This window comes from Sphaerodactylus townsendi, linkage group LG02, assembly GCF_021028975.2.
Source record: "Sphaerodactylus townsendi isolate TG3544 linkage group LG02, MPM_Stown_v2.3, whole genome shotgun sequence".
Lineage (NCBI taxonomy): Eukaryota > Metazoa > Chordata > Lepidosauria > Squamata > Sphaerodactylidae > Sphaerodactylus > Sphaerodactylus townsendi.
Window position 1 is genome coordinate 92409911 of NC_059426.1, and position 27001 is coordinate 92436911.

The 27001-nt window shown below is 40.5% G+C and overlaps 1 protein-coding gene across 8 annotated transcripts in view; it reads right to left on the reverse strand.

The window, feature by feature from the left end:
- PPFIBP2 (PPFIA binding protein 2) overlaps window positions 1-27001 on the reverse strand; it is a 157087-nt gene that overhangs the window by 17206 nt on the left and 112880 nt on the right. For 3 of the 8 annotated variants that reach the window (XM_048484011.1, XM_048484007.1, XM_048484014.1), the window contains 11 exons: window positions 25578-25610; window positions 20712-20773; window positions 18743-18818; window positions 11776-11882; window positions 11631-11695; window positions 11363-11446; window positions 10213-10273; window positions 7753-7794; window positions 6769-6913; window positions 2002-2034; window positions 683-821 (listed from right to left, as the gene is read on the reverse strand). In XM_048484011.1, the coding sequence (XP_048339968.1) occupies window positions 683-821; window positions 2002-2034; window positions 6769-6913; window positions 7753-7794; window positions 10213-10273; window positions 11363-11446; window positions 11631-11695; window positions 11776-11882; window positions 18743-18818; window positions 20712-20773; window positions 25578-25610 (847 nt within the window). The remainder of the gene's footprint in view (window positions 1-682; window positions 822-2001; window positions 2035-6768; window positions 6914-7752; window positions 7795-10212; window positions 10274-11362; window positions 11447-11630; window positions 11696-11775; window positions 11883-18742; window positions 18819-20711; window positions 20774-25577; window positions 25611-27001) is intronic. The other 5 variants (XM_048484012.1, XM_048484010.1, XM_048484013.1 and 2 more) reach the window with 5 other exon arrangements.

Sequence of the window (27001 nt, forward strand, 5' to 3'; positions counted from 1 at the left end):
TGTTTTCCAAAAACCTCGCTCCCTGACCAAGGTTGAAAGACACCGTTTTGGGGAGGGGGGGGGGAGAGAGAGCGTTGCCGAATCGACTTGACGGCGGCGCCTGTGCGAAGGCTCCTGCCCATAGCAGTGTTTTACCGGGCCGTAATCGTTGATTTCAGCCCGTGCAGAAGCCAGAGTCTTCACAGGATGAAGCCTAACATGCTGGAAGAGCCTGTATCAAGCAGATTCATGGAATATCCCAGCATGGAGGCAGCAAGGCACATGACTGCTGCACGCTTCCTCTGGCTTGTTGATTCTGTGTATTTTGACCCTTGGAATGGACTTCTGACACTGAAACCTGATTCTTAGACTTCAACTCCCTGCTGTAACCTGATCTCTGCCAGGCAGCAAGCTGGGACATTGTGCTAAAGGCTTTGTTCTGAAACATGTTCTGTTGTATTGTAGTTTGCCCTGAAGGAAAGAAAATGTAAAGGGAAATCCTAAAAATCCATGGCTTAGAAGGGAGAAACTTTGCTTGTGATGGCACTGTTAGATAGAACTCTGATTCAAATTCCCCATCCCTAATAGCATCTACTTTTAAAGAAAATAAAAGAAGTCTGGTCAAGAATCTCCAGTGTGGTGTCTAGTTGCCCTCCTAGAAGTGCTGCTTATTTGAAGACATACAGAAAATATACAAACTTACTTTCCCCATATTTTCTTTATTCCTTTTGGGCTTTTTCTATTCTCTGGAGATAGTGGAGACTGTGCACCTGATTCTGTTCCAGATGACAAGGGTGAAAGATCATCTGAATTCATTGTACCATCCATATTCTCAGAATCTCCTGTCAGTTAAAATGTGATTGAAATTATATATGCAAGTACCAAACCATACAAAAGGCACAATTTTTGCAGTTCTGAGGTAGTTTAAAGTATCTGAGATTTAATTAAATTAAAATATGATGCAGAACATTGCTGAATTCAACGTACATTCATCTTCTCAAGTTTATATACTGGATATCTCACAAATTGGGTTTCCCTTAATATTGGGTTTCCATTAACAGCTATGGAAAATCTCATCATAACGTAACCAAAACATACCACACTAGGAAAGTCAAGTGGAGATAAACAAGATATCCCAAGTTCTGTAACCACTCTGCACAATGGTCAGAATTAAAAAGTAAACATCTGAGAGTCAGTATGGTATAGTGCAGGGGTAGGGAACCTGCGGCTCTCCAGATGTTCAGGAACTACAATTCCCATCAGCCTCTGTCAGCATGGCCAATTGGCCATGCTGGTAGGGGCTGATGGGAATTGTAGTTCCTGAACATCTGGAGAGCCGCAGGTTCCCTACCCCTGGTATAGTGGTTAAGAGTAGGTGGACTCTAATCTGGAGAACGGGGTTTGATTCTCTACATGAGTGGTGGAGACTTATCTGTTGAACCAGATTTGCTTCTACATTCCTATATTCCTGCTGGATGACCTGGGCGAGTCAAAGTTTGTTCAGAATTCTTGCAGCCCCACATATTTTATAAGGTTTCTGTTGTGATAAGAGTAAGAGAAAGGAGTTTGTGGGCCACCTTGAGTCTCCTTACAGGAGAAAAGCGGGGTGTAAATCCAACACTTCTTCAACTGAACATAAAAAGTAATTCCATGAGATACGAGACTTGCAGTCCCATTCTTAACAGGTCAACTCAGAATCCTACCCAGGCCAATTCAACAGGATAGTCCCACGAAAGTAGTTTTAGGATGATATTTTCAGTCATTTAGGTCCAGGCTTCTTACAACTAATTCAGAGAGCAAGATGTGGTCTTCCTAAATTTCATTGCACAAAGAACAAAGATATCCTTGTTTCAAGGGTCACAAATCAGATTTAGACAACGTACTTGAATTTGTTATGTTCAACTGAGAATTTAAAACACACACCCCTCCCAATGTATTGTTAGTGTAGACACTTTATTTATTAATTAAATTTATATCCCTCCCTATCCCCACAGGGCTTTGCACTGATTGAAAATACGGTACCTAATACTGGTGCACTGATACTCCTGATGCGATCTTCAATCATTCCAAGAGCAGAAAGCCATATGAAGAAGCAAAGGTGATGGGAAATTCAAGCAAAACTAAGTTACAGAAAAGCAAAGGAAATGAACAGCCGAAGACAGGAAATAAAAAAATTGACAGGAAGCAAAGTACCGAAGCAGGTGAAGGTGAGCACCCTGGGGGAGGGGATTAATTGGAGATCAAAACCATTCTACATGAAATGGTACATTTTCAAAAAGACTTTTTATGCCTTATATTGTCCAAAAGTAATTCAATTTCTGTTGAACATAATCCCAAGCATACACCTGTGCTAGACAGAAAACAATAATAAAATAAGGATTCCCATTTCCAGGTTGAATGCAGTCATTCCAAGGAAATGTAGTTGTTCTTCAAATGCCTGGCATGGCTCAAGTAGCAGATTTATTTATAATGAGAGGTCAGAGAATCTCTCTTTTCTCAAGACAGTCCATGGCTTTTGGAGTATTGCTTATTATTTTCAGTGTCCTCAAGGGGGCCTCTCACAACACGGCCATTAGCCAGCAGAGAGATGCTACATCCTGTGCATGACCTAGTTCTTTTAGCTCTGCAATACTTAGTCAAAACAATTTCTTATGATTTCCTTCTTTGGGGTTCCTTGGTAGGATTATTGGTTATCAATTAGGTTGTTATTCTACAGATTTATATTTATTGTTATACATTCAATAGGCATAAATAGGCCAAAAATGACTGACATTGTCTTAAATAAATTCCTAAATATGGGTCTTGGCTACAGGCAAAGTTACTTCATTCAATGTAAAGCTAGCTTGAATAATTGCAATTATGAAGCTTGGTGCAGAAACACAACAGACACTGGATTGCAACTAGCATAAAAAACAGAGCAATACAAAAGCTATACAAAGAAATATGCAAGGAGAATTGTCTAAAGTTCAGCTGAAAATTACCAGATCTCAATTCCAAGAGATGTGATAAAGATGTAGGCAATCTCTACAGATCCTTCCTGGGTTATATTGACTTTGAGTTATATAATCACTAGGTTATATTGACTTTGAGTTCCTACTAGTGGGACAGTTGTCAAAGGGGAAAGTTCACATATAGGATTCTGCATATCATTAGTTTTGGCACATGCCTGCAAGTGCCTGGCTTTGGCTCTTTGCGGGCGCACCAGAAGTACAAAACTGAACCTTAGAATTTGTAATGTGTAGGATCTGGGTTCCCCTAACCTGACTATTAATCAAGCATGTGAGGTCCCAATTCAGATCAAGACTGAGGCACATGGGGAGAAGACTCTTCCTTTTGCCATTTATCCCGCCCAAAAGGCCCCGGGATGCTATCTGTTCTGTTGGAAGGCTGGGTGCATATAGTGATAGGCTATCTGAACAGCCCCCAATAGAGCAAACTGTCCCCCCCCCCCCCCCGAGCCTATTTTGGATTGGAAAAATCCAAAGGTTTAACACCTCTTTTCCATACCAGCCATGCCCCAGTCCTGATCCAAATCAGGGGTCCATGTGCTTGGAAAACAAGGTCTCCTGAACAGAAAGTCAAAGTCATGGTTAAAGTCCTGATGTGACAATGCAGACCCTACCTGTTACATTTATTTATTTATTTCAAAAATGTTTATACTGCTTCTCCAGGAATGTACCTGAAGTGGCTTACAAAAATTACTGAAAACAAAACAAAACATGAAAAGACACTGATTAAAACTCAGCATTAAAAACACAGCTCAGCATAAAAATACAGGCCATAACAATAGGCCAGTGACAGCTTAAAATATATTTCCAAACAAAAGAGTAGTAAAAGATCAACCCCTTAATTAAAAGTCTGTGTGAACAGCAAGAAAAGAAAGTAATGCAGGTGACAGACAAACCACAAGGGGAAGGGCGTTCCATAAGAGGAGATGCCACTATAGAAAAAGCCTCTGGTTGCCTCCCACCTCACCTCCGAAGACAGCAGAGCCTTGCAAAGGAGATCTTTGCTGGTGGACTGAACGATAGGGGAGGAGGTGATTCTCCAGGTAATGTGTACTTTGGGACAAAAACTCTATGTTTGCAGAATTCTATACACTATTGTAGTAAAGACTCACTGTAAGAGTGGATAATCTGTTGCCAAAAGAAACCCATCCTCCCACCTTCTAGTTTCTAATGACATAACTATTAAGCGAGATCTGTCAAGAAACTGAGTCCCTTAGTGCAGTTTCTTGTTCTCTTATTCTTATTCTTATCATTATTTTATTCGGCTTAATAGACCGCCCAACCCCCGCCCAAGGGCTCTGGGCGGTGTACAATGAGACATAAAACAAATACAATATAAGGCATCAGGCCTACAATAGAAAAAATTAAATTGGAAAAAAAACTGCTGTTGCTTCAGCCCCAGCGAGCTGTGACTTTTTACTTTTGAGACAGGAGCCCAAGTGCTGCAAAGAGACAGTTTCTCGCCTGACTGCCTTCCAGTCTCAAAGGCAGGGAACAGTGGATCCACATTCTATCCAATCAGTCAAGATGAAATCATGAGCCTTGACACCTGTGAGAACTTGGAGGTCTTAGCTGCAGATAAGCCCCTATTACACCACTCTGAACCAGTGGCGTAGCTAGGGAAAATGGAGCCCGGGACAAAATCTGAGTTTTGCTCCCCGGCATATGGGCAGTGTCCCTACCTCACCACAACCAAACACCATCACATTATAGAACATGCCCCAACACACAAATCTGAACACACCCAGGGCTCCCTAGTTTAAACAACATTGAAAGTGATGCTATTTTTTGAAGGGGGGGATCCACCCTGAAACAGCATCACTTTTAATGTTATTTTAAATCCACCTTAAAGAGAGACTCTGGGCTCTCTAGTTTAAACAACATTGAAAGTGATGTTGTTTCAGGGTAGATTTCCCACCCATCCACCCCAAACAGCATCATTTTCAATGTTGGTTATTGTGGATTTTCTGGGCTGTGTGGCTGTGGTCTGGTAGATCTTGTTCCTAATGTTTCGCCTGCATCTGTGGCTGGCATCTTCAGAGGTGTATCACAGAGAGAAGTCTGTTATACACTGTGTCCAGACTTCTCTTATAACAGACTTCTCTCTGTGATACACCTCTGAAGATGCCAGCCACAGATGCAGGTGAAACGTTAGGAACAAGATCTACCAGACCACGGCCACACAGCCTGTAAAACCCACAACAAGCAGTTGAATCTGGTTGTGAAAACCTTCAACAATACTTTCAATGTTTTTTTTAATCTAGGGAGCCCAGATTCTCCTTTTAAATCCACTCCAAAGGGGGTGGATTTAAAGAGAGAACCCGGGGAAAATTTGAGGGTGCCTGTCAGGAGAGCAATGTTTAAGCTAACAGTACCAAAATTTTAGGCTACCTTTAGGAGATTATCCTGATTATACCACCCAGGTTTAGTGTAGTTTGGTTCAGGGGGTCCAAAGTTATGGACCTTTAAAAGGATAGCCCCATCTACCATTAGCTCCCATTGGAAACAATGGGGGGATGGAGCACCCCTTTTGGAGGTCCATAACTTTGGACCCCCTGAACCAACCTTCACCAAACCTGGGTGGTATCAGCAGGAGACTATCCTTATGATACCACCTAGGTTTAGTGAAGTTTGATTCAGAGGGTCCAAAGTTATGGACCCTCAAAATGATAGCCCCATCTACTATCAGCTCCCATTGGAAACAATGGAGGATGGGGTCACCCCCTTTGGGGGTCCATAACTTTGGACCCCCTGAACCAAACTTCACCAAACTTGGCTGGTAACATCAGGAGAGTCACCTGGCAATAGCCTGAAATTCTGGTGCCACTAGCCTAAAAACTGCACCCCCTGCAGGCCAAAATTGGAAAAAACAGTAAAAAATACAGAAAGCCACAAACGAACCTGCAATTTTTGCGCCCACCACAAGGTGGCGCCGGGGCACTTGTCCTCGGATGTCCCCATGGTAGCTACGCCTGTGCGCTGAACCCCACCAGGGTCACATGGTTAGTCACAGGGTTACATAGTTAACTGACTAGTCAAATGATCTCAGGCCAACACAGACTCTTGGCCATCAAGTTCAGCATTTTCAGCCTAGTTTTGCTCTTACTACCTTATTCATGGCTCCTTGACCCAAACTTGGACCTTTTGATTTCATACCTGCTTTATGTGTCCATGCTAACTTTTAGAAAGACTGGACATTGAATGCTGGAGGATTATAGCTGGAAAGGTTAATGTTTGGTAAAACTGAACCAATTATATTACTGTGTAGTTAATCCTTTTGATTTAGTCTTTATTATTTCAATTCTCACCTCTCACTGTTCTTAATAATGATATCCTTGCACCATTTTAATAGCTCACTTCAATTATATCATGTGGTGTTTTGTCTTCAGTTGGATTAAATCTAATTCCAGTACCTAGGCCTGTGTGGCTACCAGGTTAATTATATTTTGAAACTCTCTCAGCAAGTCTACCTTGTAGAGATGATTTAATTCCAGGAAGGTTGGAAGATTGCTCCTTGGCTTCTGACTGTAGGGAAAAGGGGCTGGTGGCAGCTACAAAAATGAGGTGTAAGGACTCATATGTCAGGCTTTTGTAATTCTGTGTGTTGCTGGCTTATCCTGAGAATCCCTTGGACTAGTGGTTCTTGACAAGATTTCCTTTTTTCTTCTGCAAGGCCACATTATAGCGTATATTACAAAAACAACTGCAGGCTAAACTTCATACAATGACAAAGCATGTTATTTATACATAATGTCTTCATCCTTCTCCCTCAAATACATACTCAGGCTTTGTATGCTGTTGTCCTCATTGCCATTCACATGGCAGGCATCTGGGGAGGCAGGCATATTGTCACCATTATGTGCAGGACGAAGAAGCTTCCCTGGCAAAGTCTGGTACTTGCTGCTTTTCACATGAGATTTGCTTTCCTTTAAAAAACCACCAGAAATCTTACAATTACATTTAAAGTCTGCTGCATTTATTTCAAATTGACCTTTTCCCCATGTGAACTGAGCCTGACTTCAGTGGGGAAGTGCGGGATATAAATTTAATAAAATAAAATAAAATGAATGTGATTCATTGGGTGATAAGCTCTCTATCCTTTCCCCTCCAACTTACATATGGAGACTCCCAAGGGGATAAACAGCTTTCAAAATTTATTCAGGCTTTTTTGTTTTTTTGGGGGGCGGGGCGGGGGGAGACTAGGAAAAGGAGGAAGAGGAAGCACTTGTCTCCAGGCTCATTAACCAGACCATTAACCAGAGCTTGTCATTATATCAGAATTATACCTGTATTCGTTCTTCTGCTTCAAACTACTTTTGAAGACACTAATAAGATTTTGAATGAAACAAGTAAAAATGTATTGTACTAGGAATTATACATGTGGATAGGTTCATACTTGCTTCAGCCACTTGGAGCAGGATACACCAGTGCACCTGCTCTTTGTGTCACGTTGGGGCCCATGTAGTTGGGAGGGAGAAAAGAGATGAATGGCTGTGCCATTTCAACTGGTGGATAGGCCATGTACTATTTAGCTAAACACAAGCACAATAAATATCAACTTCTCCAGTAAAGCTTTTCTTTAAAGTATTAAGATAAGCAATTTACAAAAGCGAAAAGTGAAACCTTAACTAAATTGCCAAACACACTGTTTTATTAACGTTCAGAAAGAGAGCCTTCAAGGGAAACATGGAGTATAAATAACCAGACTTTTAAATAATGATTTCAACATGCCAATGTTAAGATGGAGTTAAACAGTTAAATATACCTCTTGTTCTATATCATGTTCTACTGGCTTCTCATCTATATGCTATGCAGTTGCAGGAAGGGTAATTTCAAACGAGGAGGGAAAGAAAACAGTAAACAAATGTTAGTACAAACAAAAAAGTGACATTGTAGTCAGATTTTTAGTAAACCTTTGTGAGGACACTAGAAGGTTTATTTTCTCCTCAATATATAGCATGATGCCAGCACTAATTATTGATGTATGTACCATGTCTTCTAGAAACAAAGGCCAAATCCAATCTCTATTGAAGTCTATGTAATTTGTACCTTTTACTGGATCCAAACAAAAACACTGTAATTTAGGGATACAAATCAGATGTTCGGCTCCATTCCCTCCCCTCCTGCTCCCCTCCCTAGCTATCCTTCCAGCCTTGCTGGCCTGAAGGGAAGCCGTCACTCCTCTCCGGCTCCGCTGTTGTCAATGGAGAACGCGAGGGAGGGAGGCGCGCTGCTCTGTGGCTGCTGGTGGTGTTGGTATTGCTGCTGCAGGAGTTGGCCAATCGCAGGCAAGCCACGCCCCTTCCTCTGGCTCAGTGGCCCCTCATTGGCCCGCCGGGGGCTTGGGGAAACGTGTATTTTACTGGGTGCTGGTGTGACCGACGAGCCTGGTGAAGGGCGCAAAACCTGCTCGCAAGGGGAAGGGATGTCATGTAAAAATTTGGGGGCGATCCATCCAGCCGTTTCCGCATTAGGGCGTGAGGAACAAACGCATGGTTAGCTTTTTATATATATAGATTACAGTCTTGAACCAGTTTCTTGGTTCCTACCCTGGTCCCACTCATTCTTCTAATTAACATGTTTAAATTTAAACAGCACTAAAATTGTTTCTTGATATATAACAATGCTCTGTGTGACGGATTAGGTCCAGGTAAAAGGGTTAATTGTTAGAAGGTGCAGAAAAGCTGGCCTTAGCAACACTTAATGTAAATGTAGACACCTCCTGACTGGCTGGCGGAGATGCAGTTAAGGTTTTTAAAATGGTGCTTGTAAACAACCAGTTGTTAAAAATTATTTGAATCCCACCACCAGAATCGGTTGTTAAATTATTTGAATCCCACCACTGGCTACAGGCCTAGATGGTGGAAAACGAAAGGGAAACCTATTATACGGAGACCCTCCTAAGCCAGTGTAAAATCCCTTTGGAGATAGGGTGGGCGTTTTAGGAGTGGGTTCTGGACCGTGTGTGGGAGGTTTGCCTTTACAGAGTCACCTGTGAGTGTGTTAACACCAAAGTCTGTACTGAAAGCCATCTTACTGAAACTGCTTGTTTTGTAACCACTAAGTATCTGCCTAAAGAAATGCTTATGTACTTCTCTGAACCATCCTGAGAAGAAAAATTTATTAAATAAAATCCAGTTTTGTGTTTTAAAATTTCAAAAGCCTCTCTATACATCCCATTTCAGCTTATGGTGGCAGCATTTTATATCTATTGTTTAGTATCCCCTGACAGGATTTCTGTTTAAAGGCCTGTGTGTGCGTGAGTTGAGGGGAGTGCCATAGGCCAACAAAGTCAGCTACCCGAACATCCACCCTCAGGAACAGGCTTCCTTCCCTTTTTGGGGCCTCTGTCTTTCCCCAGGGAGTGGGTGCTGTTACACTCAGCATTGAATCATTCTCAATGGCTAGCTCAAAGGACAAGGTTTGCTATTGTTCTGTGGTGAAATAGTTTCCTAATCAGATTAAAACCATGAACTGGATAGCCCTAGACTAGTCTTATCTCAGCAGATCTCAGAAGCTGAGCAGGATTGACCCTGGTTAGCATTTGGATGGGAGATCACAAAGGAACCCCAGAGTTGTGATATGGAAGCAAGCAATGGTAAACCACCTCTGAATGTCTCTTCCTTTGAAAACCCTATGAACCTGACAGCACCAAAAATCAATCAATCAATCAATCAATCAATCAATCAATCAATCAATCAATCAATCAATCAATCAATCAATCAATCAATCAATCAGAAAGATGTATTCATAGGCTCTAAATACCCCGTATTGGTATACAGAAATGGGAGAAAATAAACCTAAACAACATTAAATTAGTCCTTCATTAATTTGCCATACGTAACATCAACAGGACCTCAAAATATACTGCAAGCATACAATCAAACGGTGAAAGGAAACATGCTGGAGAAACAGTGCAAGAAATTCTGAGATTAGGCATACTGCTCATTCCTTTCCAATTGAGTTTGCTAGAAATGTAACACCTGAGACACTCACATATCACATTTCTTTCAGAAGATTCTCTCTATGTAAGGTCTGAATCCATGTAATTTAATTGATTATTTTTTGATGAAAATGTATGGGATATACCATAGATGCAGCTTGTGCAGACTTTTTCTATATCTCAAAACCTGTGAATACATCAACTTTCTACTTGCTGGGCATAGTACATACAGAAATATACAACACACTTTTATTGTGCAAAGGTAAGATGTTTCAAGCCAACCTTTTCCAGAGATTCACTTTGCAAGTCTTCTAAACTACTTGATATTTTTTTCTGAAAAACCCTTGAAAAGACAAGGTGATAAATAATGTAAAACACATGTGAAGGTCAGAGGCATAAAAATGACAAACAGAAGTAGCGTGATGTAAAGCTCAACCAGTGTGGTCCCTAGCCCTCTACTTGATAAACCTACCCTAAGTGGCTTCTGAACATATTAAGTTCAGTACCCATGAGGGAAACAGAACACCCCCACACCCCCCACTAACTAGGGGAGATGGTTCAGAAAATAAGAGACTATTTACAGGTGTAACACAACAAAGTCTTGCTGGGCTCATTCATTCATAAGATTACAGTGGACAATTTAGGAGTATAGAGAACAGCCAGCTGTAGGTTAGTATCCTTGAGGTAAATACTAGGCTTCTCTTAACCACAGAACTCTCACGGTGTAAATGTGATGTCTTTGGGGGAAAAAAAGAAATCTTGTATGAATTCCATCAGAAATTGGGGCTTGGAGACAGCTTCAGTCTCCTCTTCAAGTTAGTCTTCTTTATTTTATTGTGGTGACGGATAGGAAAAGGTTTCTTCCAACTATCACTCTAGGGACACAAACTCTTTATCTACTCATTCACTGGGTTACCTTGCTTACACAGAAGGCAAACTCTGACACAGGACCACTCCGGTCTCTCTTTCTCTGAAGATTCAGACCCTGCCTAATCTGAGCTAACAGTGTAACTCTGGTCCCACACAGCTTGCAGGGATCCTGACTGGCTGCTAGCTGCACCAAACAGGACTAAATGGTATTTGGGTTTTTTAAAAAAGAGGAGGACCTTTGCCTATCCATCACAGCATTATCAGATAAAAATGGATTATCAGATAAAAATGCAAACTGACATTTCAAAAATATTCTGTTGCTTACAACCTGCAATATTAAGGCCTGGTTTACAAATGACACATTCCACAAAGCTAATGCCATCATATTAAAAGCTAATACCATCATTTCCCATGCATACTGTGAATCACTAGCATTAATGTGAATCACTAGTATACCAGCAATCAGTATCTTGGGTAGGGGTGTCAATGAGACTGAGTCTTATTGTCAGGGCTGGTTAACTGCAATACCATTACTCAAGACTGTTCATTTGTGTTCTCTTACCTATTTCGGAGTTCCAAGCTTTCCCCATTTGTAGAAGGTAAGTTATTTGAAAGAACTGGAGAGCTTCCTCTGTTAATCACATTGCTAAGCACAAAAAGATTTTAAAGGGCAGTTTTTAGAAGTATATTAAACCGACATATCTTATATAATTCATCTGACCATATACTATTACGACTAAAGCAGGTTTTGCAAAGGAAGCATTAGAACAAAAAGGTCAATATCGAGGTCTACGGTGATTTAAAAATAAAAGTGCACAACATGTTCTTGCCTGATTTCCAGCATTTTTTGAGGTGGAGGTGGCAACATCGGTTGGGTCAATTCCCCTTGAGGTACCTATGTACAAACAAGCAAGTGAAGTTAAAATCATGAAAAAAATATTTTTTACAAATGTACAAAAAGAACAATCAACCTACCTCAGATTTATATAGCTCTATCGAGGTCTTATTTGTGGAGTTCCACTTTCTCAAAGTTGCCTCAAGATCATCTTCATTGTAACCCGTCAAAGCTCTTTCCGATGTTCCTGGAAGAACAGAAAGTTAGAACATTATGCAAATAAAAGATTTCATTTCTAAAAAAGAAGGAATCTCATTGTGATTACACGTGGCTCCATTCGTAGAAACTAACCAGTTTTTGTCCATTTGTTTAAAAAAATAATGGAATGGTTCTAGGTCCAGTTGAATTGAAATGGGATGGCAGCTTACTCCACTTCAACAAATGGACAAAAGCTATCCTGGGATAAAAGAGGATCATTTGGCTATTGTTTGTCCCTGAAATTTTAAGATCACTTTGAAGAGTCTGTTACTTTAAGATCTGAGGCAGAATCTGATATGCCCACTTCTGCCTCTCACTTTTTCTCTCATGCCCCCTCATCCAATTAAACATGCAGCCTGGCTTACCTGAGAACTGGCCTGCACATAACAGTATTTTTTATATTGGAGCAATCCAGGGATGACACAGGCTCAATGAAAAATTTAACTTTATTTTGGGAAAACTGAGTAATCTGAGTCCCCAAACTCTGTTTGTTGTTTCCTTCTGTGGGAGAAAACCCCCCCAAACAAAACAAGACAATCAGGTCGCAAGTGCGACATCACTTCTACGGGGAATCCAGAAGTGATGTCACACCTATCTAAGAATCAACGGAAACTCTATGTTTTTTGGCAAGTCCTAGAGAGGTAGGACATCACTTCCAGGTTCTCCCTAGAAGAAGCATCATACTGTTGCCACCCCCACCCTCCATTTATGTTTTATCCTGAAAACAAACCATTTGGACTGTATTTTCAAAATAACATACTATTTAAAGCATGCAGCGTTTTGCACCAAGCTGAATTTAAATGGCATGTTATAAAAGGAGCTATGTCTACCATAAGAACATAAGAACATAAGAACTAGCCTGCTGGATCAGACCAGAGTCCATCTAGTCCAGCATTCTGCTACTCGCAGTGGCCCACCAGGTGCCTTTGGGAGCTCACATGCAGGATGTGAAAGCAATGGCCTTCTGCTGCTGCTGCTGTTCCTGAGCACCTGGTCTGCTAAGGCATTTGCAATCTCAGATCAAGGAGGATCAAGATTGGTAGCCATAGATTGACTTCACTTCCATGAATCTGTCCAAGCCCCTTTTAAAGCTATCCAGGTTAGTGGCCATCACCACCTCCTATGGCAGCATATTCCAAACACCAATCACACGTTGCGTGAAGAAGTGTTTCCTTTTATTAGTCCTAATTCTTCCCCCCAGCATTTTCAATGAATGCCCCCTGGTTCTAGTATTGTGAGAAAGAGAGAAAAATTTCTCTCTGTCAACATTTTCTACCCCATGCATAATTTTCTAGACTTCAATCATATCCCCCCTCAGACGTCTCCTCTCCAAACTAAAGAGTCCCAAACGCTGCAGCCTCTCCTCATAAGGAAGGTGCTCCAATCCTTCAATCATCCTCGTTGCCCTTCTCTGCACTTTTTCTATCTCTTCGATATCCTTTTTGAGATGGGGCGACCAGAACTGAACACAGTACTCCAAGTGCGGTCGCACCACTGCTTTATATAAGGGCATGACAATCCTTGCAGTTTTATTATCAACTCCTTTCCTAATGATCCCCAGCATAGAGTTTGCCTTTTTCACAGCTGCCATGCATTGAGTTGACATTCCCATGGAACTATCAACTAAGATGTCTAAATCCCTTTCCTGGTCTGTGACTGATAGCACTGACCCCTGTAGCGTGTATGTGAAGTTTGGATTTTTTGCCCCTATGTGCATCACTTTACATTTAGCTACATTGAACTGCATTTGCCATTTCTTAGCCCACTCACCTAATTTATCAAGGTCCACTTGGAGCTCTTTGCAATCCTTTGTGGTTCTTACCACCCTACATAATTTGGTATCATCTGCAAACCTAGCCACCACACTACCCACCCCTACGTCCAGGTCATTTATGAATAAGTTAAAGAGCACTGGTCCCAAAACGGATCCTTGGGGGACACCACTCCTTACATCTCTCCATTGTGAGAACTTCCCATTTATACCCACCCTTTGTTTCCTGTTCCTCAACCAGTTTTTAATCCATAGAAGGACTTCCCCTCTTATTCCTTCATTGCTGAGTTTTCTCAACAGTCTCTGGTGAGGAACTTTGTCAAAAGCCTTTTGGAAACCCAAGTAGACAATGTCCACTGGTTCCCCCTTATCCACATGTCTGTTTACACCCTCAAAGAACTCTAGTAAGTTTGTAAGACAGGACTTGCCTCTACAAAAGCCATGCTGACTCTTTCTCAGCAGGTCTTGCTTTTCTACATGTTTAATAATTTTATCTTTAATGATAGATTCTACTAATTTACCAGGAACAGATGTCAAACTGACTGGCCTGTAATTTCCTGGGTCCCCCCTAGACCCTTTCTTAAAGATTGGTGTGACATTGGCCATCTTCCAGTCTTCAGGGATGGAGCCTGATTTCAGGGATAAGTTGCATATTAATGTGAGAACATCAGCAATTTCATGCTTGAGCTCTTTAAGAACTCTTGGATGAATGCAATCTGGGCCAGGGGATTTGGTAACATTTAGTTTATCAATGGCTGCCAGAACTTCTTCCTTGTCTACCACTATCTTCGCTAGTTCCTCGGATTCACCTCCTAAGAAGCTCGGATTCACCTCCTAAGAACCATACAGCTATGAATGAAAAATGAGGGGGAAAACCCTAATCTTATCACTGGAATAATAAAAGTAATTCTTCAGAAGGGATGTCCCAAGTTATTTTTATAATTATTACTGTCTTTTTTATAATAGAATTAAATATGATTTAAATATTATTTAGTTTGAAGAGGTTTTGTAAAATGCCTTTTGAATTATATTGCACAGAGAAGCATGTGTAAAGTTTTTTTTTTTAAAAAATGAAAAATTAGGCATCTGGAACTGATAATCTATTTGCAAGTTACTGGAATCTGATACAACTTACATTGATTCTGGTTTCCAAGTCAGGAAACTAGACTAGAAAATAGGGTGAAATAAAAACACTAATGAAGAAAAGTTTAATTCTTTTCACATGCATGATTCCTTGCATCTAACACATTTCATTTTCCAATAAATCATCTTTCATTAAGACTGCAATCCTAGGGGTATAATCTGTTCTAAATCACATTTTAAAAACCCAAATCATGTTCAAATCTTGTAAAAATGAAAATTAAAGATACTATGACAGTTAAGTGAACAGAGTTACTTTCTATTGCTTGTGTTAGTTTTTCCAGAAGGAATGCTGAAATGCAAGCTAACTGCAATGGAAAGCTATTAGAGCTTCCTTTCTCTATAAAACCTGGCACTTGTAGCAGAAGCCGACGTGGCTGTATCTCTATTGTTCCATTTCAGGAATTAATATGTGAAAGGATAGAATACTTACTGCAGAAACAGTAGAATACTTACTGCAGATTAAAGTTATCCAACTGCTCATTAAAGATTGCAGCCTAAAACATAACTTCACTAACTGTCATCAAATAAAAGTGTTCATATTACTCAGTTAATATGCATGCGTAAGGCTGTAGAAATCACCCCGGTTTGTTGTGCTGCAGTTAATTGTATTTTTTATTCAAGATGACCAATAGATTAGAAAATATTGTATATTGGCACATACAACTTAATTCTGTAGATGCTTCCATAATACAAAATAATACAGCCTGACTTTGACAGATCTCAGAAAATAAGTACAACTGATGCTTGCACAGGAGACCACCCAGGAAGACTGTGTAAGAAGGTAATGGCAAATCACCCCTGCCATAAATCAACTGCCATTCAATGGCACTTTACACCTACTTAGCTTATTTTGAGAAGGAAGGTGAAAGTAGATTACTTTTTCTGTAGCATTATAGTTTTTCTCCAGGCAGATTGAAGACCAGTGTGTTACATTTAACACCTCTGATCAAAACTATGAGATGTGCAGAAAACAAAAAAGGTTAACTTGTTTTTCACATTGTGCTATAAAGACATAATTTTATACACATTAGCCATAAGCTCTATAGCTAATTATGGTCACTGTTGAATTTTATGGCAAATCCTTAAGATGATATTGTGTCATTGGAAAATATAACTGTGAAATATAACATTGCCCAAAAAACATCAGGTTCAAATATTGTAGAACTGGTCAGAGAACAAAAAAATCACATCCAGCTTTTTTTTTTTAATAATCTGGCAGTATAGGTCTATGCAGAGTTTTCTCTGTGGGTAGTTTTCTAATGGAGAGTTTTCTAATGGTGGGTAGATATTTTTGTCTTTTTTCCCCTTCCTTCACTGGCCTCCACGCGGGCCAGGGCCTTTACGGCTCTGGCTCCGGCCTGGTGCAACACTCTTCCTCCAGCTGTCTGGGCCCTGCGGGATCTTGGTGAATTCCGCAGGCCCTGTAAGACTGAGCTGTTCCACCGGGCCTTTGGAGAGACCAGCCGCTGAGTGAAGTGCCCCCTTCTGATCAGGGGTCCCTTAACATTGATGGGACCCGCCATTCCTCCCTCTTGGGGAGGGTTTTAAATATGGGTTTTTGCTGGATGCCGTTTTATTGCATTACCCGCTGTTTTAAAGGGATTTTAGTAATTATATTTTATAACTAGTGGAGCTTGTGTAATTTGTAATTTATCTATCTGTATTTAGTTCTTGCTCCCCTTGTTTTGTTTGTATTTGTGGTGAAATTTTATGTTGTGCACCGCCCAGAGCCCTCCGGGGATAGGGCGGTATACAAAACCAAATGATAAACAAACAAACAAATAAGGCCTCTGAAGGCCCACCCAGGCCTCTGGATTGGGCTGCCTGAATTGTATAGTCTGCAGGGTTTAGGAATAGGATCTTCTTTGATGGAGTTCCTGTTTTATGGAATAGCCTGTTCAGTGCTGGCTTGTCGTTTAGTTATTTAGCAAGCAAGTGAAGACTAATCAGATGACATTTTGTCTCATCATCCATCTTTGTGATTTGTTTGAATGCTCCTATTTATGCTGTTTTGATAGATTATCAAAAAAAGTTTTTTAAACCATGTTGGAATTTTTTTGTCAAAAAAAACCAGGATTAAAACTGACAAATGGTTATTTTGCAGCATCCACTTTTTAATATATGTTCAGTTATCTTTTTGGCTCAGTTACTCTAAATGCAGATAGGAGGTAAAACATTTTATATGGTTGTCTGGTCAGGCAAGGATATATGCCTAAGTAGGCTGAATTTCTAAAAAAAATTCTTTACTAGGAAATATTTGTTCTGTAACATGACTGAAACTTGAATAACCTAATAAGGATAAACAGCCTTATACATGGCTAAACTTTAGTAGGCAGTAAACTGAATTTCACTATGTGCCTTCCTGAATCCCCTGGAAACCAGGAACAAGGGGAGAAACAGTCCTACTCTTGTCTTAACTCTTGATAAAATGGCCCCCATCTGCCACCCTCATCCTGAATTGGCAGGCTAGTCTCATTTAGACCCTAGAGAGTCTTCATTCCATTACACATCAGCAAACGTAAATCAACACAATGGAATCAATTTTCATATTCTTGGATTGAGAACTAATTTTTTTCCATTTCTTAAAGAAATCACATAGCCCCTGATAATAAAGACTACAGCTTGAATGCAACAGAAAAGCTTATGGAAGAAGCTGGCAGAGCAGACATGTTCCTGTGTTCCCTTTGCTACACCACCATGCTGCCTGGCATGTACATCTCCCTGAAGGGTCAGGCACCCTAATTAACAAGATTAAAATAGTACAAGGAGCTACAGTGGGGAGGGGGAATTGGGTGAAATCAGTTCCTTGCCCCTTAACTCTAGGTGCATGACACCAGGAGAAGACTGAGAAGGCTGTGACTTTGTCCAATCCCCCTTCCTCATTGCAGCCACCATATTCAGGTTGCACCTTGTTCATGAACATCCCTGATCAGCATCTCTTTGCCTTATTTGCAAATGGCCCCTCAAACCAGCTGAAGACAGTTTTTGTATCTGGCTTACTCTGACCAAGGTATAAAATCCCAGATGTTAGATTTCTCTTTTAAAAGAAGCACATAACAAATAGGCATCACAACCTCTAATTAAGGAGCCAACTGATGGTCCTCAGGCACAAGCATCTCAGTGAACGCATGCCTAAGATCTGTCTGTCATATGTATACAATACAAATATAAATCATACTGCCTTGTCTGAAGGCTGTTTTCATGGCCTAATTTTACTACTTATGGCCTGTTGCAAATGATGATAAGGTTCCATACTTAGTGGATGGTGGTGAATTAAAGGTTAATAAGACAAGTAAATACAAATTATTATTAGAAGGCACTTAGTTAGTACATTTTGGGAAAGATGGGATGGCTGAGACTGCTGTTCACTTGCAAACCAGCAACAATATTCTTATTTCAGCCCTTAAAACCTACCTCAGTCTAGCCACCAGCATAGAAGCAGCCAGTGCTGCACTGTTGCCAGAACTATCACTGAAATGTATTGTCGAAGGCTTTCACGGCCGGAATCACTTGGGTGCTGTGTGGTTTCCGGGCTGTATGGCCGTGTTCTAGCAGCATTCTCTCCTGACGTTTCGCCTGCATCTGTGGCTGGCATCTTCAGAGGACAGATCCTCTGAAGATGCCAGGAAAGCGACCCTTAACTCGAAGCTAAATATCACTGAAATGACAGATGCCATATAAAAGAGGTAAACCACTCCAGTAGTGGGCAGGGATGGGTAAGGATCCTTTCAAGGCCACAGGAAATATAAGCCCATCCTATAAAAGCTGCCCAGCTTCAGCAACATCTGATTCATAAAACTTGTCTCTAAACTTAATATTCTTGGAATTGATATGTAGCCTTTTAGGAACCACTTTTGTTAGTTAAATAAAGCTATTTATTAAATAGATCATACAATTTTTGAAAGGCCTTGCATTTGTCCCACTATCCACTATACCTTGGACCGCAATCATTATTTCTTTCACCTGTCGGTACTGGCTTAACAAAACAGTCAACTCTTCTATCCGGTGGTCCTAGTAAAAAAGAGAGAAGAGAAATCAGACATCTTCTAAGAGGATCAGAAAGTTCAGTTATAAGTCAGTGGATTACTGAGAAAGGCAACATAACAAGATCTTTCTGCATTCCAGGTTTACTTTCATATGGCAGCTCTTCAGCTGGAGGAAAAGCTAAACCTTATCTGACTTACATGCTGTCGGTGGACTTCAGCTTGCCTAGTTTGTTACTAATCTGAATAAGGATTTGCACAGGATTCTGGAAAAACAATTATGCCCAGACATTTATGTTGCTATTTCCCAAAAAGCATCATTGAACAATTATGTAGAAAACTACGTCCTAAACGTGCAAAGGATACCACTATACTATTTCACTGACACCACAGTAGACATCAACTTCAAAAATGGATCGGAAAGACTTATAAGAAAGTGTGTGTTGCTCATCAGTTTAATATGATGAAATGACAGTACCATATGAAGTAAACTGCAATTTTGTATAGTGCACAGTGGACATGCTTAATGGTGGAAGCTGGGAAAATGCCTCTGCAGTGGAAAGTACCTTTGGTCTGGCACTATAAATGAGAAACACAATGGAGCATTTATTATTTGAGAAACAATACAGTGAAAAGGCCCAGACAACAAAGTGAGATATAAAGTGAGACAGTGAGACAGTACTCTACTCTGGAGGAACTGGGTTTGATTCCCTGCTCTGCCGCTTGAGCTGTGGAGGCTTATCTGGGGAATTCAGATTAGCCTGTACACTCCAACATACGCCAGCTGGGTGAGCTAGTCACAGTTCTTCTGAGTTCTCAGCCCCACCTGCCTCACAGGGTGTTTGTTGTGTGGGGGGAAGGGACATTAACTTTTTAAAAGCGTCAATTGTGAGGGTGCCGCTTTTGGCCCCTCCAGTGTTCTGTTTATTAACTCTCCTCCCTGTGCAGCTCTGGACGGCTGGAGGGACATGCCCATGCTGCCCTCTGACCCTCAGAGGTTGGAGGGCAGTGTGGGCGGGTCCCTCCAGCCATCCAGAGCTGCGCAGGGAGGAGAGGTAAGGTGAACAGGACAAACCTGAGGCAGCCACCGTCTCTGTGGTTTGCTGCAGCTTCGGGGCCACCCACACAAGACCATGTGAGCGGTCCCGAGCCTCCACCAGCATTAATTATGCCGGTGGAGAGCCGCTTTTGCCACTGTGCAGAAACAGCCTTTCTCTTGCTTGTGGGTGGTCCACTTAGTATCTCAGTGACTACCTCAGGCCACCTGCTATGCTGCTGGAGGAAAAGATTGCTGGAGCTCTAACTCTGAGAGTAGCTTGCTGAAGGCAAGATTCGAAGCAGAGATATCCTGGTTCACACCTCACTCTTTCATTTCTCAGTCTGTATGCATTATTCTTTTATCTTTTATTGTATTGCAGGGTTATGTTTGTGAGCCATCTCAAGCGCCTATAAACCTAAAAGTGTGGGATATTATTGCTGGGATATTATTGTGTGGGATATTTTTGCTAAAATGTATAAAATATTTATTTTTTTGTTAATATGAGTTTTTAAATGTAAAGATTTTGGGGAGAAGGATTTAAGAGAATGAGCTGCTACATACACATGAAGCTTGATTCTGAGTCAGACCATTGGTATATCAAGCCAGCATGGTGTAGTTTTATTTTTTGTCACAGTGGAGCAATCCAATGACAGCAACACAGCAGACACAAAATATTGAAAAACGAGCCCTGTCTACTAAATTTATATTATAAACTGGAAGTGGCAAAAACAACAAGGATGAGTACAAAAGAGTCTGAGTAAATTTCATCCCCTGCTTCCTGCATTAAATTTTAATCAGCTTTTAAAATTTTATATATAACTGAAAAGGAGGATGGTCAAAGGACACCCAGAAGTACAGAAATATTTCTCATTATTTCCTTACCTTTTCTTCATTTGTTGCTAACAATGATTCCATTCCCATTTTCAAACGCTGGATCTCTTGATCTAAACAAAATGTAATAACTTACAAGTTAAGAGTGTACATGTTGGGTATCTGCTAATATAGCATACATAAATACATTGGATAGAATGCAAGGGGGCATTGCTTTTGCCAAGCTTCTCAGAACAAAATGACTAACTGCAATGTGCCAGATAGACACTCCGCTTTTGACTTAAATGCTTCCATGTAGTGGATGCTTCTACATGGCAGTTTCTGTGGGCTAATCATCATTTCAATTAGGTGACTTTCTTCACACTGCCACAGAAATCTCTTTGAATGTATCAAATAGGCTTGCTGACAAGGTAAATATGAATCACAGAAAACCTAAAAAACCCATATCAACTTTTTAATGACTATTTTTACGGATAGAAAACCTAGGTGTATTCAAAAAGCCACATACACCTGGGCCAGAAGAAGCTGAGTAACATTTGGTTTTTTAATTAAAAAAAAATCCTTCCCTTCCATCGCCATTTTCCAAGCCCAAGTGATACAGCTAGCTCAGTCCCTGGAGCTTGGGAAACTTGGGGGGGGGGGGGGGGGGTGAAAAAAAATTGAGTTGTGTTTTTTAAGCCAAATATTTTCAGTAACAGTCCAAAAAAGGTTGATGGATATTGGCTTTATTCAGCTTTATAAAAAAAAATTGGGTTTGAAAAAATCCTCAAACCTGAAATGTACTGATATTTCAGTAAGTATCAAAGCAACCTCCATTTAGTGACCGTAATGCATTCTCTGGCTTTCAAGCTTAAGTATGGCATGAACAATGGAAACATGACAAATTCAGATACACAGTATTTTATTGGTCCCTGAAGAGAAAATTATTTTTTTGCAAACGTTTGAGTCATGATCCTTCTTAAGAGAAATAATCTTAATTATATTTAACATCGTAAAATTTTATTAAACAGTTTATTACATTCTTGAATAGCCTCTGAATGAGACTTTAATTCATTTAAGTTTTTATAAAACTAAAACCTCACATGTTTTATAAGTACCAGCAGGATGTAAGAGAGCACTGGTCCAGTACCAGAAAAACCTGGATTCAAATCTACACTCTGCCATGAAGCTTACTGAGTGACAATGGGGCAGTCACCATGTGGACCGCCTATTACCGTATGAATCTAGCCAAACACTTTGGTCATCTTTGGAGGTCCTGCCTTTGGTGCAGAGACAGTGTGTATGGTTAGTATGTCAGACTAGGATCTGGAAGCCCCAGGTTCAAATCTCCACTCTGCCAAGAAAGCTTCCTAGATGACTTCTGGGGACTCATGTACTATCAGTTTAACCTACATCACAGGGCTGTTGTACAGATAAAATAAAAGAGAGGAGAATGATCTAAACCACTTTGGAGCCTCAATTGGGAGAAAAGCAGGATATTAATGAGGTAAAATACATAAATATTCACCAGTCAACAAACTGTATCAAATAATGTAACAATTCCTGAATATTTAATTAAAGCAGGGACCATGGTGCATGCCAACTAGGGATGCCAGTCTCCTCCAGAATTACAGCTCATTTCTTCACTACAGAAATTAGTTCCCATGGAGAAAATGGATGCTTTGGAGGGTGGACTCTATGGCATTGTACCCCACTGAGATCCCTTTCCTCCCTAGACCCCACCCCCAAATGTCAAAGACTTTTCCAACCTGGATCTGTCAACCATACCATCCCCCATTCCCAAGCCAGTGGCCAGGGTGGACCTGGCAACCCTAATGTCAGTATCTTTCCTTTTTCCTGCCAATGTTTTTAGAAAGTGGGCAGGGCCAGGTGGGGTGGATATTTGATTAGCTGCACAGATTTATTAAAACACTGCTTTGAAAGCAGCTGCCACCAGTGGCGTAGCTAGGGAAAATTGAGCCCGGGACAAAAATCTGAGTTTTGCGCCCCCCCCCCCCCGCATATGGGCAGCGTCCCTCCCCCACCACGACCAAACAACATTTTTTGCACCAGGTCATCGCAAAGTCACCATCACATTATAGAACATGCCCCAACACACAAATCTGAACACATCCAGGGCTCCCTAGTTTAAACAACATTGAAAGTGATGCTATTTTTGAAGGGGGGGAATCCACCCACAAAGAAACAGCATCACTTTTAATGTTATTTTAAATCCACCTTAAGAAGAGAGAGACTCTGGGCTCTCTAAGTTTAAACAACATTAGAAAGGTGATGCTGTTTCCAGAGTAGATTTCCCACCCATCCACCCCCAAAACAGTGGCATCATTGTCAATGTTATTGGTTTATTTGTGGGTTTTCTGGGCTAAACAAGTGGCTGCTGTGGTATGGTAGATCTTGTTCCTAACGTTTCACCGGCATCTTCAGAGGTGTATCAGAGAGAGAAGTGTGTTACACACTGTGTCAGACTACTCTTATAACAGACTTCTCTCTGTGATACACCTCTGAAGATGCCAGCTACTAGATGCAGAGTGAAACATTAGGAACCAAGATCCTACCGGGCCACGGTCCCTTACAACCCTAATAAAACCACAACAGTAGTTGAATCTGGTTGTGAAAGCCTTCAACAATACTTTCCAATGTTTTTTTTTAATCTAGAGAGCCCAGATTCTCCCTTTAAATCCCACTCCAAGGAGGGTGGATTTAAAGAGAAGAACCAGGGGAAAAAATTGAGGGGTGCCACCTGTCAGGAGAGGAAATATTTAAGCTTGAACACGGGTACCAAAATTTTAGAAGCTATCTTTAGGGAGACTATCCTGATTATACCACCCAGAGTTTAGTGAAGTTTGGTTCAGGGGGTCCAAAGTTATGGACCCTTTCAAAGGGGCAGCCCCATCTACCATTAGCTCCCATTTGGAAACAATGGGGATGGAGCACCCTTTTGGGGGGTCCATGCCGCTGGAACTCTTCCTGAACACAACAACTTCTCCAAACCTATGAGTGAGAGTATCAACAGAAAGAACTATCCTTATGATTACCACATAGGTTTTAGTGAAGTTTGATTCCAGAGGGTCCAAAGTTATGGACCCTCAAAATGATAACCCCATCCACTATTATTAGTTCCCATTGGCAACAATGGAGGGATGGGGAGTCACTCCCTTTGGGGGTCCATAACTTTGGACCCCCTGAACCAAACCTCACCAGACTTGGCTGGTATCATCAGGAGAGTCACCTGACAATAGCTTGAAATTTTGGTGCCACTAGCCTAAAAACTGCGCCTCCTGCAGGCCAAAATTGAAAAAAACAGTAAAAAATACAGAAAGCCACAAACGAACCTGCAATTTTTGCGCCCACCACAAGGTGGCGCCCGGGGCACTTGTCCCCGGATGTCCCCATGGTAGCTACGCCTGTGGCTGCCACCACAGCATAAACATTTTCACTATGTAAAGGTAAACTCCAGCAGCCATTTTGAGGCTGACACTGACTCCTGCAGCAGACATTTTGTCACAGTCATTTTATGGCAGCTCTCATCAACAATGTAAAAATTCCAGATGTACTCAATGGCTTAAAAAGGCTGGGGATCCCTGAACTAAAGTCAGTTATCAGACAGTTTTTGAATATGGCAAACCTTCTAGTCCTAACACTATCCTCATGCCCCACTGTCCTAATCATGTAAGTTCCTCCCCACTGGGCAAATTCTAAATTTTAGTTCATGTAGGAGTCATCACAGGAAGGTTTTCTTGATGTGTCAAGCTCATCAGAATTGTACAGTTTGTACACAGAAGCTTCCCTTCAAATATGACATCTAAGACTGGCAACAAGCAGTTAACATTCTGTATTCATCAAACAGATTATTCTCTATGCAGGCATTGAAATAACTCAAAGGTTAATAAGCAGTTGAACTTTTAAATGATACACCTGATACTTCATGCATATTCTGATTTAATCTCAACAGTTGTCCAAGTACCACCTATACACTTGTGGGATATGTGTCCAAAATCAGTTTTAAATCAAGTGATTGGATTCACTGAAGTTTAAAAAGATGGCAATGTGACACACAAGGAAAGAATAACAGAAATAATGAGTTATTACAATAAAATGATCAATAAAACTTGTAAACAAAATAAAACAAATCAGATAAAGGAACATTAGTATTTTTTTAAGTGCTGAACACTAGATAATCTGTTCCAATTAACTTCTAAATACTGGAAACATACTGATAGGAATGTTCGAATTAGTGGATTAATTATTTCAATGTACTACAAACAGTTACTTTACAGGAGATAACACTGATATGTATCTGGAACATATACATAGTGAAATGCAAAAACCCTGCAACCCATACAAAACAGCAAGCATTGTGCAAGCAATCAGACAGATTTAAAATGAACAAAAGAATAAGACATGAGGAGGTTTTAAATTTTCTATTAGGTTTCTACTCACAACAATTAGACTTTTAAAAAAAATCATGTCAAGGTTTAGCTAATACAAATCTCTACCCCCTGCCCCACCATTGTTACATTGATGGACTTTTCTCTTGCCATGATTATAAATGGTTTAAATATTACATCACACCCAGTACTTTTTAAAAACTCCACAAAACAAGAATCAGAAAAAATGCAAGTAAAACATCTTTTGCATCACCTATAAAACAGCCGTTTCTAGAATCTACCAGCCTTGACAGATTGTTTTAAAATGTCTTGTTAATTAGATTTTCAAGGGCTATTAAAAATCCTTCCAATTTTGACTTTAATTATGAAATGCTAATAGCGGGTCTGTTTGCTAAAAGCAGTAAAATATTCATCTCTGTGTTAAGATATAGCAGTCAAATATACAGACACACTGAATGATTATTGCTGGAGAATAGCAATTGAGGTATAATTTGTGTGGAAAATAGTAAAGTGAAATTTTAAGGCTTACGTTTTTCTTTTAGCCTTCGCCTATATACTTCCTCTACGATGGAAAATGGAGAAAGCAAAATAAAACATGCAGAAAAAGCACAGATTATATTACAGGCAATTTCATCAGAAGATGCATTCAAAAATTTTGATACACCTTGAGATTGATCCCAATGAGCCCTCAAAAGGTGGCAAGAAAGATGGTGAAGTTTTGTTAATACCAACTCAAGTCCACTTTCCCCTCTGTACTGAAATGGTAGCTTTTCAGGAACATGTAAAATAAAAGGTTTTTTCCCCCCAGAAATCAACCAAAACCCAATACTAGTGTTTTCAGAAACTTCAATAGCACACAAGTTTGTTAACATTTCCAAATACTGTTAGATAAGTAACTTAATACATGCAAACCTTCTTACATTAAACATGCACAAATATTATGAATAACTGAAAAGAATACCAAACCCATAATAATATAATTCCCAAAGTGTGTTAAGACATCTTTGACAACATTCCATTTAAATAGCCATTTACCCTTTGAAACAAACTGCTCAGTTGTTACCAAGCATGTTTTAGAAAACAGAGTGCCAACCATTCACAATAAAATAGTAAAATATCAGGGATTAAACCTGAAGGGTTACCAGTGGACAAAGAATTATGGTCAGGAAGAGGCAGCTGAAAAAAGAGGCAGCCTTAATAAATTCTGCCTATAGTTATTGGGTTTTGTTCTGCACAAGCTATTATTCATATTGAGTCTGTTGCCAATAACATTCAGACAATGAGTCATAAAGACAAAATTGTAGAAAGACTAGGGATGCTTGAACACCTGCTGGGTCGGCTCACATCTTGTTTACCAATAGCCATCATGTAGTCAATTAACGGACAGACTGTTCAGCTGTTTGCAACATGTCTCTTCTCAAGAGTACCTATTTGCAGTCATCAGTTGGAGAGATTAGCTGCAAGCAGAATTCCAATTTCTGCTGGAAAAGTTTCCCTTCATATACACCAAAGCTTCTGTAAAGGGGAAGGTTGTGGGGGGATCAGGAGCCAACTCCCAGATGATCATAAGGATCACCTGGAAGTCGGGTTGTTTTGATCTTTCATGTTGGAAACTTTGCTGTGTCCCAGACTTGCTGATACACAGCAAACTGAGTGTGTGTGAAAGAAGCTCAGCTGATTACTTTTCTGCTTTCCTACCCTCAAACTGCTAGGGTGGCCAATAAAGCAAATTGCTCCTGTGCCCTGTGTTCTCAGCTCTCAGTTTGCAGTGGGAGTGGAAGAAACAAATTACATCCCTCCTCTCCACACCAAGCGGTTGGTTTGGGCTGTGGAGAAATCACTGTTCTCTCTTTTCTAATCATTTCTGATACCCAACATGACAGGGTAGTAGTTTTCTGGAGGGAAAACAGAAGCCTATTCCCAGCTTATCTCCCATTAGCTGAAAATCAGCAT